Source organism: Pipistrellus hanaki (assembly GCF_964339955.1).
Source record: "Pipistrellus hanaki genome assembly, chromosome: 2".
Taxonomy (NCBI): Eukaryota; Metazoa; Chordata; class Mammalia; order Chiroptera; family Vespertilionidae; genus Pipistrellus; species Pipistrellus hanaki.
This window is the reverse complement of record NC_140504.1, coordinates 1,464,496-1,482,207: the sequence shown is the minus strand read 5'-3', so window position 1 is coordinate 1,482,207 and position 17,712 is coordinate 1,464,496. Positions and strand designations below refer to the sequence as shown.

At 69.0% G+C, this 17,712-nt stretch overlaps 1 protein-coding gene across 1 annotated transcript in view; it reads right to left on the bottom strand.

Annotated features, from left to right (window-relative positions):
• The window catches only part of ITSN1 (intersectin 1), a 122,815-nt gene that overhangs the window by 6,045 nt on the left and 99,058 nt on the right, over positions 1-17,712 (bottom strand). The window contains exons 29-34 of the mRNA XM_084873583.1: positions 8,387-8,508; positions 7,247-7,353; positions 4,148-4,331; positions 3,793-3,891; positions 2,949-3,116; positions 56-268 (exon numbers count right to left, since the gene is read on the bottom strand). Coding sequence (XP_084729709.1) covers positions 56-268; positions 2,949-3,116; positions 3,793-3,891; positions 4,148-4,331; positions 7,247-7,353; positions 8,387-8,508 — 893 coding nt within the window. The remainder of the gene's footprint in view (positions 1-55; positions 269-2,948; positions 3,117-3,792; positions 3,892-4,147; positions 4,332-7,246; positions 7,354-8,386; positions 8,509-17,712) is intronic.

The window sequence follows — 17,712 nt, the reverse complement described above, 5'->3', positions numbered from 1 at the left end:
CCCCCTTTCCCCGCCCGGCCCTCCGGCCGCTCCGTGGACCCCGCCCGGCACTCACCGTCTTGTACATCTTGTACTGCAGGTTGGACTTGGGGCTGAAGACCTTGTCGGTGCCCGTGGAGCCCAGCGGCTTGGCCACCTGCGTGAGCAGCAGGAAGTCGTTGCACAGGAAGCCGTACAGCTCCTTGCTGCTCTTGGCCTTGTACAGCTTGCCGCTGTGCAGGAACTTGCGCGGCCCCAGGCAGTTGGTCACCGAGTTGAACACCAGTTGCTGAGGGAGGAAGACAGAGCAGAGAGGCGGGAGGGTGAGGCCGGGGAGGCGGGAGGGTGAGGCCGGGGAGGCGGGAGGGTGAGGCCGGGGAGGCGGGACGGTGAGGCCGGGGAGGCGGGAGGGTGAGGCCGGGGAGGCGGGAGGGTGAGGCCGGGGAGGCAGAGGTCCTGCCGCCGAAGCACGGCCTGCGTCCGGTCTGGGCCGGAAAGACCGGGAGGTTATTGTGCCGCATGGAGCCAGGAGGTCAGGGTTCCACTCCCGGCAGGGCACAGGCCCGGGTTATGGGCTCCATCCCCAGTGGGGGGTGTGCAGGAGGCAGCCGATCCATGGTTCTCTCTCACTGTTGACGTTTCTCTCTCTCTCCCTCTCCTTTCCTCTCTGACATCAACAACAAAGGCAAAATAAAAATGGATTTAAAAAGGGAATGTCGCGCTGAGTGAAACAAGCCGGACAGGAAACGTGAAGAGCCACAGGATCTCACTCAGGAGTGGGATATAAGCCCTAAAGCCACAAATGCACAAACATGACAAACGGAAGCTCGTCAGTGCAGTGCAGGGCCGGGGGAGGGCCCGGGGGAGGGCTGGGGGAGGGCCGGGGGAGGGCCCGGGGGAGGGCCCGGGGGAGGGCTGAGGGAGGGCCCGGGGGAGGGCTGAGGGAGGGCCCGGGGGAGGGCTGGGGGAGGGCCCGGGGGAGGGGCCGGGGGAGGGGCTGGGGAGGGGCTGGGGGAGGGCCCGGGGGAGGGCTGAGGGAGGGCCCGGGGGAGGGCCCGGGGGAGGGCTGGGGGAGGGCCCGGGGGAGGGGCCGGGGGAGGGGCTGGGGAGGGGCTGGGGGAGGGCCCGGGGGAGGGGCCGGGGGAGGGCCCGGGGGAGGGCCCGGGGGAGGGCCCGGGGGAGGGCCCGGGGGAGGGGCTGGGGAGGGGCTGGGGAGGGGCTGGGGGAGGGCCCGGGGGAGGGCTGAGGGAGGGCCCGGGGGAGGGGCCCGGGGGAGGGCCCGGGGGAGGGGCCGGGGAGGGCCCGGGGGAGGGGCCGGGGGAGGGCCCGGGGGAGGGCCGGGGGAGGGCCTGGGGGAGGGGCTGGGGGAGGGGCCGGGGGAGGGCCCGGGGGAGGGCCCGGGGGAGGGCCCGGGGGAGGGGCCGGGGAGGGCCCGGGGGAGGGGCCGGGGAGGGCCCGGGGGAGGGCCCGGGGGAGGGCCCGGGGGAGGGGCCGGGGAGGGCCCGGGGGAGGGCCCGGGGGAGGGTCCGGAGGAGGGCCTGGGGAGGGCCCGGAGGGGGAGGCAAGGGTGGCGGGGTCAGCCAGATGGTGACAGGACACCTGACTGCGGTGGTGGCACACAAGGCGATTGCAGATGAGGATCACAGAATGGTACCCTGAAGCCTGCGTGACCTCATTAACCAACGTCACCCCAGCGAATTCAGTGTAAAACCATTTAGAGGACTGCCCGGAGGACCTGCGGCGATGCAGAGCTCAGGGTGCTGAGTGATGCCGCACGCACAGGACAAACACTGCGTTAGTGTGAATCCACCGCATCCAGCTCTCCGGTGCTGAGATGTGAAGAGTACAACTTCCTCCTGCTGCTTCCCAAGCCTTAGAGATGGCCCGAGTGCTAAAATGCAGCTAGCTCCATCACCCCCACCGGGCTCTACCATCCCCACCTGGCTCCATCACCCCCAACTGGCTCTATCATCCCACCAGGCTCTATCATCTTCTACTCTATCACACACTCTATCAGCCCATGGCTCTATCATCCCTGGCTCTATCATCTCATGCTCTATCACCACACACCCCCAGCTCTATCACTCACACTCTCTCACACAGGCTCTTTTATCCCGGCTCTATCATCTCATGCTCTATCACCCAGTGGCTCTATCATCTCCTGTGAGCAGGTGAAGGGGCAGAGGAAGCCTGAGGCAAGAACAACCTCACTACGGCCTCCCTTGCAGGGGTCCTCAAACTTTTTAAAGTGGGGGCCAGATCACAGTCCCTCAGAGAGCTGGAGGGCCAGACTATATGAACTACTAATTCCTACTGTAACACCTCGGCTGCGCTCACTGCCCAAAAAACTTGGCGGGCCGGATCAGACTCCTCTGTGGGCCGCATGTGGCCCGCGGGCCGTAGTTTGAAGACCCCTGCTTTAGAGGCAGCGGGGAGGCTGAGGGAGAGGGAGGCCCCGCCGTGCCCCGGCAGCAATACGATCCCGGCAAGTGTCCCGGGGCCCCCCCAGGTGTCACATCCGGGCCTTGGGGCGATGCTCCACCCAGCAGCCCTCAGGGCGAGGCTCTCCAGAGCTCCCTGACCGCCAGGATCCCTAGGATAAAATCCCATTCACACTGAGCCCACAATCAAAAGTCACAGCCAGACCAGGAGCCTGCCTGTGCGCTGGGGGTTGGCAGACAGCGGACAGAGAGAGCCATGACGCAGACACGGGGTTTGTGTGTAAAACGTGTTGGGAAATGAAGGAGGAGTGAGGAATAAGACACTAGAAAGAAACCAGCAAATCGGAGGACATGAATAGAGCTGTCGGAAACGGAAAAGGCAGTAACGGAATTTGAACTCAGTGGAGGGTCCACAGCACGTTGGGAGCAGCTGGGGCTGTGGGCTGGATGGCGGTCCACGGCCTGTGCCCGGAGGGCTGGTGCCGGGGTCCGTGGGGCCGGGGACTGCCCCCCCCCCCAGGGGCTCACCTCGGACAGGCCCTCGCACTGCACGTGGGCCTGGATCCACTCCAGGCGGTCGGAGTTCTCCTTCTCCCGCACGCCCTCGTTCACCTGCGAGCACAGCTCCTCCGCCTTCTCCAGGGCGAGCCGCAGGTGGCTGTGGTCGGGGTGGTTCTCGGGGGTGTTCTCCAGGATCTGCGGGGGCCGGGCACGGCGTGGGGGTGGGGGGGCGCCAGGGCGCTGTGCTGAGGCCGGGACGCGGAGGAGCCACGCGGGAGGACAGGGCGTGCAGCTGCTCCCTCCTCCCGGCAGGGCCCGTGGGGTCGGGGCGATGGGGTGCCCGTTACTTGCACTTGGGGTGGGAGGGAGTGACACCGAGCCGGCACTGGGACAGAATCAAGGCCCCAGCTCTCACTTCCCACGTTCAAGGTCAAAGCCCCTTGGTGGCCCGGCTGGAGGTCGGTATTATTAGCTCTTTCCGGATAAACAGCTGCTCTTTCCGATGGACAGCACAGGTGCCTGACCTCCCTCCCACCTCCGGACAGGGGGGCAGGCCCTCCCCTCCCCCTCCCCCCGGACAGCGGGGCCGGCCCTCCCCTCCCCCCGGACAGGGGGGCCGGCCCTCCCCTCCCCCTCCCCCCGGACAGGGGGGCCGGCCCTCCCCTCCCCCTCCCCCCGGACAGCGGGGCCGGCCCTCCCCTCCCCCTCCCCCCGGACAGCGGGGCAGGCCCTCCCCTCCCCCCGGACAGCGGGGCAGGCGGCTGCCGTGCCTGGCTGGGAGAGGATCGTCCCGGCGGGAGGGGGCAGGCGGGGGCGGGGAGGATCGTCCCGGGGGGGGGACCGTCCCGGGTGCGGGCGGAGGGGCACTCACGTTCTTGATGATGAGGGGGTAGCGGGTCACGCGCTGCATGGGCTTCAGGATGAAGCTGGAGAGCGGCATGCCCTTGCAGCGCGGGTCCATGGCCAGCCTCTGCGGGGAGCACCGTGAGGTGAGGGCGCCGGGAGCCGGGTGCCCCGCCGGGCTGGGCATGGGGGTCCGCGACCTGGCCCTCTCCAGCTCTCCGAGCCCCCCCCACCGCACTGGTCAGCCACACCTGCACGCTGGCGCCCCCTATTGTTCGCCAGGACCTGGGCCGGCTGGCCTGTGGCAGAGCTTGGCATTGAATCGGCTCCTGGCGCACCAGGGGCCCATGGCGCTGGGGCAGGTCCGCCCGCTGGCTGCTGACCTTGACGAAGTCCTTGAAGTCGGGGGCCTCGTCCGTCTTCTGCTGGATGAGGGCGGCGCCGCTGAGCTGGCAGCTGCAGAAGCGGATGTAGGGCTGCATGTGCGGCAGCTGGGCCGTCAGGATGTCCCCGACCATCTTCACCGGCATCCGCTCCCCCGACAGCTTCTTGCGGACTCGCAGAGCTCTGCGTGGAGACAGAGGTGAGGCCCGCCCTCCGCTGTCTGCGTGGATGCATCGATGGGTGGGTGGGTGGATGGGTAGGTGGATGGGTGGGTGGATGAATGGATGGATGGGTGGATGGATGAGTGGGTGGATGGATGGATGGATGGATGGATGAGTGGGTGGATGGATGGATGGATGGATGGATGAGTGGGTGGATGGATGGATGGGTGGGTGGGTGGATGAATGGGTGGGTGGATGGATGGATGGATGGATGGATGAGTGGGTGGGTGGATGGATGGATGGATGGATGAGTGGGTGGATGGATGGATGGATGGGTGAGTGGGTGAGTGGGTGGGTGGATGGATGGATGGATGGATGGGTGAGTGGGTGAGTGGGTGGGTGGATGGATAGGTGGGTGGATGGATAGGTGGGTGGATGGATAGGTGGATGAATGGATGGATGGATGAGTGGGTGGATGGATGGATGGATGGATGGGTGGGTGGGTGGGTGGATGGGTGGATGGATGAGTGGGTGGATAGATGAGTGGGTTGATGGGTAAATGAATGGATGGGTGGAGGGAGGGAAGACACAGAAAGGCCTGGGGAGCCACTCCAGCCACGCCTCCCTGGGCCAACTCCTTGGGGACACACCACCACCTCCCCACCCCACGGGGATCTGCCAAGCAAAAGGCTCTTTAACCTGCAGGTGTGTTTTCCCAAGAAAACCTCTGAGTTTGTTGTAAACAGCTTGTCTCAGCCCTTCACTCAGTTCTGGTAGGTTCCGGGGTCACCTCACCCCCTTGTGCCAGGCGAGAAGGCAGCGCCCTCCACAGGCCCCAGCCCAGCACTGACCATGCACCAGGCGCCCCAACAAGAGATCGTGCGTGTGGTGGGTGTCGCCGTGGTCCCTCCTCACAGAGTGGAGTGGCGCTCAAGGACCCTCGGGGCGGGAACAGCGTCTGTGTCCGAGTGATCCAGGCCCCCTTCCTCTCCTCCCCCCTTTCCCCCCGCCTCAGGGAGGGAATGAGGGTCTTCCTCGGAAGCCCTGGGTCCTTCCTCTGGAGCAGATTTCCCACCGTCCTCTCCCTCTCAGGGCACATGGACTGATTACCACAACCCTGGGCACACCAAAAAGTATATTTTTGCCAATCTGACAAAATAAAAAGGTATAATTTTGATTCATTCACACCAGATAGCTATTGTTGTTGTGTGTGTTTTTTTTGTTTGTTTGGTTTTTGGTTTTTTTGGTTTTTGTTTTTAAATCCTGTTTTTACTGATTACAGAGAGAGAGGAAGAAAGAGAGAGAGAAACATTAATGATGAAAGAGAATCATGGCCGAAACTGGCTTGGCTCAGTGGCAGAGCGTCGATCTGCGGACTGAAAGGTCCCAGGTTCGATTCCGGTCAGGGGCATGTACGTTGGTTGTGGGCACATCCCCGGTTGGGGGTGTGCAGGAGGCAGCTGGTCAATGTTTCTCTCTCATCGACGTTTCTATCTCTCTATCTCTCTCCCTTCCTCTCTGTAAAAAATCAATAAAATATATTATTTAAAAAAAGAAAAGAAAAGAAAAGAAAAGAAAGAGAATCATGGATCAACTGCCTCCTGCTCGCCCCTGACTGGGATCAAACCAGCAACTCGGGCCTGTGCCCTGACCGGGAATCGAACCCCTGACCTCCTGGTTCATAGGTCAATGCTCAACCACTGAGCCATGTCAGCAGGATTGTGGTCGTCTCTTTCTTTGACAATCTGAGGGCAAAGAGGCCAGGGCCTGACTGAAGAGTCAGGTGTCCCGTGGCAGCCTGCCCGCCCCCGCCCAGCGGGACTCCGCCGCCAGCACCGAGGGCAGAGGCTGCCCATGTCCCCGCGGAGCCTCCTCTCTGCGTCCCTGCCCTCCCCCCCCCCCACACACACACCCAGGAGGCAGGCTGTGGACTGGGAGGACGCACAGGGCCGGCGTTTAGGAAAAGCCGCTTTGACCACGGGACCAGGCGCTCGGGCTGGCAGGTCCCGGGCCGGGCATGTGGGCAGGGAGGGGGGCCTGCTCCCCGCTGGCCGCCGGGGCCCGCCGGTGTCTGCGAGGGCCTGTACAGGGGGTAAACTGAGGCTCGGGGGGCAGTGAGCCGGGCTCCAGCACAGCCTCCTACCCCTGGCCATGCCTCCGACAACCACTGGGAACAAGCTGTCAGCAGCGCTCGGGCCGGCTCCCGGGCCAGGACCCCGTCTCCGCCTGCGGGGCCAGGACTGTCCCGGGAGACAGACACTGGCCGGTGGGCACGGGTCCGAGGGGGCGGTGGGGCCAAGCCCAGAGGGAGGCAGCCAGCGGAGCGGGTGGCCTGGCTCTGGAGACCCTAGGCCCACAGCCAACCGAGGCTGGGGGGCCCTGAACGGGGGGGAGGGGGGGCGGGGTAGGAAAGCATGAGAGCCCGCAGGAGAGAGGGTGCTCCTCGCGGCGAGGTGAGCACAGGCAGAGGAAGCGGCACGCGCATGGCAGGACGCAGGACAGACACAGGGACGGACGGACGGACAGACGGACGGACAGCGGCCGCGGGGAGGCGGGCTGTCAGGCTCAGGATGGACACACAGACAGATGGACGGACACATGGACGGACGGACGAACACACGGACAGACAGACACACGGATAGACAGCGGCTGCGGGGAGGCGGCGGTCAGGCTCCGGATGGACACATGGACGGACGGACGGACACATGGACAGACGGAGGGACACACCGACAGACACACGGATGAACGGATGGACAGCAGCCACGGGGAGGCGGCGGTCAGGCTCAGGACAGACAGACACACGGACGGACGGAGGGATGGACACACGGACGGACACACGGACAGACAGTGGCCGCGGGGAGGCAGTGGTCAGGCTCGGGACGGACACACGGATGGACACACGGACAGCGGCCGCGGGGAGGCAGTGGTCAGGCTTACTTCAGCAGCTTGACGTTACACATGATCAGCTCCTTCCAGTTCACAAAGGTCATGGCGCCCTCCTTCTCCGTCAGCATCTCGGCCTCCATCAGGGGCTTCTGGAAGATCTGGACAGACAGCAGCTTCAGACGGGCGGCCGGAGCCCTGCCCGGAGGGGGCCCGGGAGCCTTTCTGGGGGCCCTGGATGGGGAGGGCCAGCCTGCTCGCCCAGGGCACAGCTGAGGCCGGTACCCATCCGCCCACCGTCCAACCTGCCGCCATGGCGTGGGCACAGGGCACAGGGCACAGGACACAAGGCATGGGCACAGGGCGTGGGCACAGGGTGTGGGGACCCCTCTGCCAGGGCACCCCCCACACACACACAGAGGTTACCTCGGTGACCAGCTGCAGGTCCCCCGTCCCCCCCTCTGCCAGGGCACCACACACACACACACACACACACACACACACACAGCTGTTACCTCAGTGACCAAACTCCCCACATACACATACATGCACACGCACATGCGCACGCACACACTCACACACACGCACACAAGCACGGCTGTTACCTCGGTGACCAGCCACACACACACTCACACACACTCACACGCGCACACACACGCGCACACACGCGCACACACGTGCACACACACGCCGCACCTCGGTGACCAGCCACACACACACGCACGCACACGCACACGCACACATGCACAGCCATTACCTCAGTGACCAGCCACACACACACACATGCACACACACACTCACACACACACGCACACACGCACGGCCGTTACCTCGGTGACCAGCCACACACACACTCACACACACGCTCCCACGCGCACACACACGCACACGCACATGCACACGCACATGCACACACACACACACGCATGCCGCATCTCGGTGACCAGCCACACACACACGCGCGCGCGCACACACATGCACACACCACACACTCACACACACGCACACACTCACACACACGCTCACACGCGCACACACGCGCACACACGCACGCACACACACACGCACACGCACGCACACGCACGCCGCCTCTCGGTGACCAGCCACACACACGCGCGCACACACACACACATGCACACACACCACACTCACACACACACACACACACATACACACACACACACGCACACACACCTCGGTGACCAGCTGCAGGTCGCTGACGTAGTTCTCCTCGGTGACGATGAGCTCGTGGATGTAGCCCTGCCGCTTCCGCTCTGTGGGGGTCAGCATGTCCAGCAGGTGGAGGTCGGAGCACCCTGCAAGACACGCCGACAGCGGTCACGTCCGGGGGCCGGCGAGGGCCAGCGAGGCTGCTGCCCGTGGCCTCACTCCGGGCGCTGCGTGTGTGCCCCCGACCCCACAGACAGTCCCATCCCCGCCTGGCGCCGTGGGTGACCGTGTTCGGAAACGGTGTCGCCGGCGAGCTCACACTGCGTCCGCGTGGCCCGCCCCACGCCCGCGTCCGGGCGGGACGACAGGGCGGACAGACCGACAGCCCGGAGCTCAGAGGAGCTCACACTGCGTCCGCGTGGCCCGTCCCACGCCCGCGTCCGGGCGGGACGACAGGGCGGACAGACCGACAGCCCGGAGCTCAGAGGAGCTCACACTGCGTCCGCGTGGCCCGTCCCACGCCCGCGTCCGGGCAGGACGACAGGACGGACAGACCGACAGCCCGGACGGCGGAGGCGGACGAGCAGGCGCCCACAGGCGGCCGCGGGAGCGCCTGGCACACACTCTCCCGGGGCCCGTGGAGGCCGGCCTGCCTGCCCGACGGCGGCTCCCGTGTCCGGCCCCGAGGGTCCGTGCCCGTTGTCTCAGGCCGGCCACCAGCGTGGTCCTCGGTCACACTCCGCGCCGGCCGGCCCCGCGGCCCACCGCTGCCCCCAAACCACCGGCGTCGCGTGGGGAGAGGGGCTGCGGCTCCGGGCCGGGCGTGCGGGAGCCGGCGTGGGCGTGTCCGAGCTCAGAGACCACTTGTCTCCGACTCGCAGGCGAGGAAACGGCTCCCGCGCTCTTGGCCGGTGGTGACGCCCGAGCCCACCTGACACTCTGCCCCACCCGGCCCTGCCCCTGCCAGCCCTGCCCCTGTCGGCTCTGCCCCAGCCGGCTCTGCCCCTGCCGGCCCTGCCCCTGCCGGCTCTGCCCCTGCCGGCCCTGCCCCTGCCGGCCCTGCCCCTGCCGGCCCTGCCCCTGCCGGGCTCTGCCCCAGCCGGCCCTGCCCCAGCCGGCCCTGCCCCAGCCGGCCCTGCCCCTGCCGGCCCTGCCCCTGCCGGCCCTGCCCCACCCGGCCCTGCCCCTGCCGGCCCTGCCCCTGCCGGCCCTGCCCCAGCCGGCCCTGCCCCTGCCGGCCCTGCCCCTGCCGGCCCTGCCCCACCCGGGCTCTGCCCCTGCCGGCCCTGCCCCTGCCGGCCCTGCCCCAGCCGGCCCTGCCCCTGCCGGCCCTGCCCCTGCCGGCCCTGCCCCAGCCGGCCCTGCCCCTGCCGGCCCTGCCCCAGCCGGCCCTGCCCCAGCCGGCCCTGCCCCTGCCGGCCCTGCCCCTGCCGGCCCTGCCCCACCCGGCCCTGCCCCAGCCGGCTCTGCCCCTGCCGGCCCTGCCCCTGCCGGCCCTGCCCCTGCCGGCCCTGCCCCACCCGGCCCTGCCCCTGCCGGCCCTGCCCCTGCCAGCTCTGCCCCTGCCGGGCTCTGCCCCACCCGGGCTCTGCCCCTGCCGGCCTCTGCCCCTGCCGGCTCTGCCCCTGCCAGCTCTGCTCTAGACCCTGGTTTTGGGCCCACGCTGCAGGTGGGACATGGTGACCCCGTGCTGCTCCCCGATGGCCCGGGGGCCCTCCAGGCGGGTGCATGTCCCCCAGGCCAGCCCGGGCCCAGCGGAACCCGCAGGAGCCTGCAGGCAGAGCGGACCCTCCCGCTGCACACGGGCTGCCCTGCCAGGCCGGGACGGGGAGGGCTGGGGGTGCCTCCTCGGCCCTTCGCTGGGTCTGGAGGGCTGGGCTGTGGGCAGAGGCTGCCCGGCCGCTGGGCCGTGAGGGGGCTCTGTTCTCGGAGAAGCTTCCAGCCGGGGGCCACCCCCTCCATCCGCGGGTCTTCGTTCTCCCAGAAACCGGTGTGTGAGACCCGGAGCCCCCCTGGCGGGGTGGGCGTCCATTTCACTTGTTCTCACCCCTCCTCCCCTCAGGGGCGCCGGGGGCACAGGCCAGCCCCGGCAGGGCCAGCCCCAGCGTGGCCGGGAGGCCAGGCCACCAGGCCGTGCTTAGCCCGGGGCCGGGAGTCCGCACGTGACCGCGGGCGGGAGGGGCGGCTCTGGCCCCGGGTCCCTCCGGCTCCCTCTCCCGGAGCCGGCTCAGCTGACCCGTCTGAGAGCCGGAGCCTGTGAGGCGGACGGCGCCTCCGGGCGGGCGGCCCCCGGGTTCCTGGCAAAGGCCTCCCCGCCCGGGGGACCCGCCGGGCGCTCCCAGGCCCCGGGGCCCCGGCCCCGGCCCAGCGCCCTCCGGAGTGCGGGGGCCTCACCCCGCGGCCGGGCGGGACGGGCGGGGAGGCCGGAGCAGCCAGGACAGCGTCCTCGTCAGGCCCGTCCTCCCCGTGGATGGTCCTCCCGCAGCCGCGAGCCCGCCCGCCGGCGGCCGCTCTGCCTGCCCGCGCGGGTGTGGTGACGGGAACGGCCACCAGCTGCCCCTGCGCCCGGCGGCCGGAGGGAGCGGCCAGGCCCGCGGCCGCTCTCCCAGGGCGGCCCAGGAACAGCCTCGAGCTGGGGGCAGGCTCAGGCCTCCGCCCTCACACCCTCTCCTGCCGGTGACCCCGCACCCAGGACGGGGCCTTCGGGCCGTGGCCGGGAGGCAGCTCTGGACGGGGTGGCGTGAGCCCCGGCTCTCAGGACCTGCCTCCCCGCGGGCCCTCCCCCACCGGGCAGGCGGGCCCTGGCTGACCCTGTTCCATGTCCTGTCCGTCAGCTTCCCCTGGAGAACGCGATGGCGCTGGACTCCTGCCCCCAAAAACACACCTGCACACTGAATACAACATACACACCGCACACAAAACACACACATGTATACCGCACACAAAATACACGTGAGCACGCGGCACACAAAACTACACACATATGCACACTGCACACAACATACATACACACACCACGCACAACACATGCATGCACACGGCACACAACACGCACACGCGTGCACACGGTTTTGCAGGGTCACAGCCCTCACGCTTGTTCCTGGCTCTCACTCACTCGCTCCACGGTATTTGCCGGTGCCCTCCCACCAGCCTGGCGCTGACTGTGCGGATTCAGACGGAAAAGGAGCCCCCGCTGCAGAGCTTACGGCGGAGAACCTTGGGGTTCAGTGGGCCCCGCCCCCACAGAGTGGCACCGCCCTCCCACAGGTATAGGCAGTGCTGCCCCGCCAGGGTGCGGGTGGTACTGCACCCTCGCAGCCCCAGGCTGAGCGTGGCCCTGGGGGCCATGTGACCAGAGCTGCCACTGGCACACGGTGGCTGGACCAGGTCAGGCAGGCGGCCTGCAGTGCCGGGACAGGGCTGCCCACCCAATGCACCCGCATCCGGTGAGAAACAGCCCCCACTGGACGGCGACAGCCCGGCCGGCCAGGCGGCTGCGCGATGGTGCGATGGGCCGGGGCCGTAAGGCCTGGCTGCCCGGGAGGAAGGACGAGGGAGGCGCTGGGTCCGGAGCTCCTGAGGCGCCGAGCGGCCGGCGTGCTGTCCCGGGCTCGGAGCCGGAGCCGCAGCCGGAGGTCCAGCCGGGTTCGGGCCCCCGGGCCATGTCCCCGGGGCCCGGCCAGGTCACGGGGACCGGAGGCTGCTGCCCACGGCGTGAGGGTGCGAGGGCTGTTCCCGGGGCGGGGCCGGCGGGCAGCAGAGGCCGGGCCCAGCCAGGCGGAAGCTGAGGACCCGTGCCGCCCTCTGCCCGCCCCGTCAGCGGACATCGGTCCTGCCGCTCCGTCCACATAACGGCATCTCCAGGTTGGCCTGACTGCGGGGCCCGGGCCTCGGCCCCCATCTCTGCCTCAGGCGTTCCCCCCCGGGCCAGCCCGGCCCGGGAATGGGCCTAACACGGCCTCGGGCTGGGCGGCCTCGGAGCAGGAGGCCGGGGCCCCGGGGGCGGGACGCAGGCCGGGCCCGGGTTCCCGCTGTCCCCGTGAGCGGGGCCTCTGAGCTGCAGGCGGCCCTCCTGGGTGACAGGCTGGTGGCCCCTCGGGGGGACTGAGCAGGACTCTGGTCGGTCCCTGAGGCCGCAGAGGGTAAACCCCCAGGCCTCTCGGGAGCTGGGGGCCCAGCACCCGCTCCAGCCTGTACACGGCTGGGGCGCTGAGCGATCGAGAAGGGGAGGAAATGACTGGGACCAGCCAGTGCGTGGTTTCCCGTCAGCGCCATCTTCACGTCACCGAAGGCGTGGCGCTGGTGGCTGCGTGGTGCTGGTGGCTGCGTGGTGCTGGTGGCTGCGTGGCGCTGGTGGCTGCGTGGTGCTGGTGGCTGCGTGGTTCTCGTGGCTGCGTGGCGCTGGTGGCTGCGTGGCTGACGCTGGAATTCCCGGGGCCACGCGTGCCTTCCTGGCTCCCGTGTTCCTGCCTCAGTGCGCGCCCCTGCGGCATTGGGGTCTCCTTGCCGGCGGCCGTACATCAGTACTTTGGGCGCAGAGGCAGCTGGGTGCCAGAGGAGAGACGTTTCTGATGGGTGCCAGGCGGCGGGAGTGTGACTGGAGGCTTCTGGGAATGTCCTGGAGCAGGAGGGCCGGAGCCGGCCTTCCAGAGGCCAATGGCGGGCGGGGTGGGCGGCGGGAGGTCCCGGCAGGGGTCCCGGCAGAGCAGAGGAGGGAGCAGACGCTGGGTGACGGGTGGATGGGAAGCGGGTGAGTCCTAAGTCACATCCCCTCCCTCACTGGCCGGTCACGGGCGGCCCCAGGCTGAGCTGCTCAGTGAGACGGCCCAGCCTGCCCGTGGTTCTCCTGCCGTGGTGACGCCCCGGAAACACCGGAATGACACCCTCCAGCTCAGGGCCCTCAGAGGGTCCTCTCACCGCCCCCTCTCCCCCGGACCCAGCCCCCCGCGGCCCCCGCACGGCGTCCTCCTGTTCCCGCTGAAGAATAAAGCATAAAAGAAGCTCAAAGCTCGCTCCCGGAGGCTCTGAGGCCTGCTTCCCGGCAACAAACAAACTCATAAAAGTCCCCACGCCTTCGGCCCGGGCGGAGGGAGCCTGGTGGCCAGTGTGAGCGCCCCTCACCCACCCCACCCAGCTCTGGGCCTGCACGGCCTCCTGGGACCTTCCCCAGTGACCCTGTGTGGTGGCTACAGCTGTCCCCAGGGCGCAGAAAGGAAACGGAGGCACGGGGACGGTCAGTACGTGCCCAAGTCTCAGTTAATTATTGGCAGCGGAGTCTGGCCCACGGCACCCGCCCTCAGCCCCTGCGCCCGCCTGGCCGGGAGGGCGGGTCTCAGTCCCTCCGGCTGTGACAAGCTCCGCGGTCTGGCACTCGGACGACACAAATGCTGTCTCAGCCTGGAGTCTGAAAGTCCAAGGTCATGGTGCAGCAGGTCTGCTTTCCTCAGAGGCCTCTCCCCTCCTGGCAGACACGCTGTTTCTGCGAGTCCTCACGTGGCCTCCCCACGTGGCCTTCCCCTCACACGTGGCCTCCCCCACGTGGCCTTCCTTCCCACATCTAACAGTGTTTCCCAAACTTTTGCCATATGGGTACCCCTTCTATAATTTTCATAATGCTGAGTGCCCCTCGTCCTCATGAGAACGTAGAATTAGGCGCAGCTAAGCACGGTGCAGGGCATATCCCCACCGAACTCCGGTGCAACGCGCACCCCCACCAAACTCTTCCTGTGCCCCTGGGGGTGCGCGCACCACACTTTGGGAAACACTGATCTATGACAACAGTGCTCAAATCTCCTGCTTACAGGGACGGAGACAGGACGGGGCTCAGTCCAATGGCCAGTCTCCAGTACGGCCCCCTCGGAGGCACTGAGCGTGAGGGTTCAGCATGTGAACTTGGGGGACACAGTTCGGCCCGGACCGGCGGGCGTGCAGCTGAGAGGCCCGAACGGCGGAGCGCGGCGGCTGTCTCCGCCTCTGGCTGCAGAGAGGGAGCTGGGCTGTCTGTCCCTGTGGCCACGGCCGGCGGGCCCGGGGCTGTGGCCCTGGCTGCAGAGCAGGGAGCTGGGCTGTCTGTCCCTGTGGCCGCGGCCGGCGGGCCCGGGGCTGTGGCCTGGAGCCAATGCCCCTCAGAACCCCTGCAGGCGGGGGCCGGGCAGCCGCACCCCCAAACGCCAGCCTGGCCCGCAGGGCGCTGCCCCAGGGAGGACCATCCCCGGGGGCGAGCACTGGGTCCCCTGTCGCCCGCCCTCCGCACGCTGCCCCTTTGGGACGGGCCAGCCTGAGCCATGGCCCCCTCGAGGGGAGACACCCCCCCAAACCACACGGCAGCGGCTCTGAGGACGAAACGTGAGTCTGTCCTGGGTTTGTCTCTCACACAGCACCCCCCCCACCCAAAGGCTGTGCAGGGCCTCGGCCACCGAGGGGACTGGGGGCAGACTGACCACAGGAGGTCCCTCCCCGTCCACAGCACAGCCTCGTGGGAAGGAAGGAGCCTGTGGGACGAGGGACAACCAGGACTGTCCACACACTGCCCACTGCACTGTCCACCCGACTGTCCACTCCATTGTCCACCCAGACTGTCCACCACACTGTCCACCCCGGACTGTCCGCCCCGGACTGTCCACCCCGGACTGTCCACACAGGACTGCCACTCTGTCCACCCAGACTGTCCACCACACTGTCCACCCCGGACTGTCCACGACACTGTCCACCCCGGACTGTCCACCCCGGACTGTCCGCCCCCCGAGCGCTGCGGCCTGTGGGGGCCCTGGCCTGGCGAAGGGCCCGGGGCGGTGCCCATGCTCACTGCTGCTCGGTGGCGGGGGCCCGGCCCAGGAGCTCCGCCTCATCGGGAGGAGCCTCCCGGAGCGGTGCCCGGGCTCAGGGCCATGTGACCCACCTGGGGCTCGGACCCCGGCCGTCCCTGTCAGAGGGGCTGCCAGGCGGGAGGGGATGGGCACCCGGAGGGGCAGACACAGGGCACTGCCAGCCGGGCCTCCAGCGGCTTCAGCGGGACACGGAGCCCAGGGGCCGCCCGAGGGCTGGGTGGTGGGGGTCCCGGGACCCCAGCCCACACACCACCTGCCACCCCCTCAGGGTGTCAGGCACTGGGCCCCAGTCCGGCCTGGGCTGTCACCGTCCCCAGCAGAGACAGACCCCCCGTACCGCGGCCTGCTCCCCTCTGCCCTCCCGCAGCCGCCGGGGGGCAGGGAGTACAGTGCACCTTCCCACGCGTGGCCGGGGCCCCCAGGGGCCGCTGAGCCGTGGAGCCCGGGCGGGAAGCCTGGGCTGGGCCTGGCAGTGCCCGCCCCGCCCACAGCACCCCGGCTGCGGTGCGCGCTGGCACCGACCGGAAAGGTCATGGTGAAACAGCCCTGCTGTGGCCGCCCCCCGGAGGGGAAGGCGTGGGCTCCCTGAGGAGGGCAGGGGCACAGGGGTGCAGGTGAGGGGCCGCCCGGAGGCCCCAGTCTCCCCGGCCTGGGGCGGGTGGCTGTGAGGACGGTGCCCAGAGTCAGAGAGGGGTGTCCTTGCGGGGAAGGGGCGGGGGGGAGGGGGGCCAGGAGCCCGTCCACCCTCAGGCCTTCGCACTCGCTGCTCCTCGGGCTTAGAACCCTTCCCCGTGACCTCTGCCTGCCGACCCCGCAGCCAGCCCTCCCGCCGTGCCTCCAGAGCGGCCACGCCTGACCTGGTCACTCCGTCCCTCCCGCCCTCCGGCAGCTGCAGGGACTTGGCTGCCTGAGCCGCCGGCTTCCACAGCTCAGAGCTGAGCGCCCCCTTCCCCAGCCGCCCCCTTCCGCCTTCCAGGGACGGGCTGGCTGCGGGGACGTGTGGGCAGACGGGCCCCGGTCTCCGGGGCGCCCAGGCCTTTGGCACAGCGTGGGGACCGGGGGCGGGGTGAGGAGGAGTGGGGGGTGGAGGCACATCGCTGGGGCTGCTGTGAGGATACAGGTCCGGGGCCTCCCGCGGCCTCAGAACTCCGAGGGGCTCAGAGGGGCCCGGCTTTGCCGCTCTGCCGGCCAGACTGGGGGCTCGCTCTGCGGGAGGCCCGGCCAACAGCAGCCTCCAAGGCCCAAGGCTCGGATGCTGAGCGGCCTGTGGGTGCCCAGGGCGGGCAGGAGGGGCTGTGGGTGCCTGTGGGGGGCAGGAGGGGCTGTGGGTGCCCGTGGGGGGCAGGAGGGGCTGTGGGTGCCCACGGGGGGCAGGAGGGGCTGTGGGTGTCTGTGGGGGGCAGGAGGGGCTGTGGGTGCCCACGGGGGGCAGGAGGGGCTGTGGGTGCCCACGGGGGGCAGGAGGGGCTGTGGGTGCCCACGGGGGGCAGGAGGGGCTGTGGGTGCCCAGGGTGGGCAGGAGGGGCTGTGGGTGCCCACGGGGGGCAGGAGGGGCTGTGGGTGCCCAGGGCGGGCAGGAGCCTCCACTGTGAGCTGCTGGGGGGCTGCCTGGAAGAGGCTGTGGGCAGCCCTGCCTTGTGCCCGGGAGTCTGACCGGAGCTGGGGAGCTGGGGGTCCTTTCCCTCCGAGACCCCCGCGCTGAAAAGTGCGAAAATGCAGGCAGGCTGGCCTACTTCCCGCCGCCCCAGGGGAGGTGGGCACTGTGCCCGCCCTGTCGCCCCAGCGCTGCCTGCCGGGAACGAATGGGAGAGGCGGGCGGGCGGAGAGGCTGTGGCTATGGCACCGTGCGCTCAGGTGGCCGAGCGCCGTCCCCAGGCTGCCTCTGGGACATCCGTCCACGGTCGCTGTGGCTGTCACTGTCGGAGTGGGGACTGGAGGTGGGGGCCCGGTTTGTCCTGAGCTTGTGCATCGAGGAGGCGCAGGAGGTGCCAGCCAGCCCGGCAGCCAGGGAGCCCCACCAGGGAGGGACCCCACCAGGGCTGCAGCGCTGTTCTCTGGCGGGGAGTGGGGGTGCCAAGAACCTCACTGGCTCCCAGACCCTCCGAGTTCTCAGCTCCAAGGCACAAGTGCCCCTCTTCCCCAGTCTGCGGGGCACCCACCCACCCTGCTGTCCTGCCGGCGGGGCCTGGAGGGGGGCAGGGACAAGGGAAGGGGGGCAGCAGGGGCCTCGGGCTACGCCCTGCCTCCTGGTCTGGGGGGAGGGGACCAGGAGTCCGTCCAACGTCAGGAGCTGCTGGCTGAGCGGGGAGCCGCGCCTCCGGCTCCGGCCAGACATGGGGGCTGGGTGTGGAGGGCACCGTGCCTCTGCCTCCGGGGGCATTTCTCTCGCTGTGTGCCGGCCCCCCTGCCCCCCGTTAGGAGCTGCAGCCAGGCCCGCCCGCCTCCCCCTCAGCCTGTGGACGTGGAGCCAGCGGCTCCGCAGCTGCCAGAGGATTTACCGCTGACTCATTTTTCACAAACTAG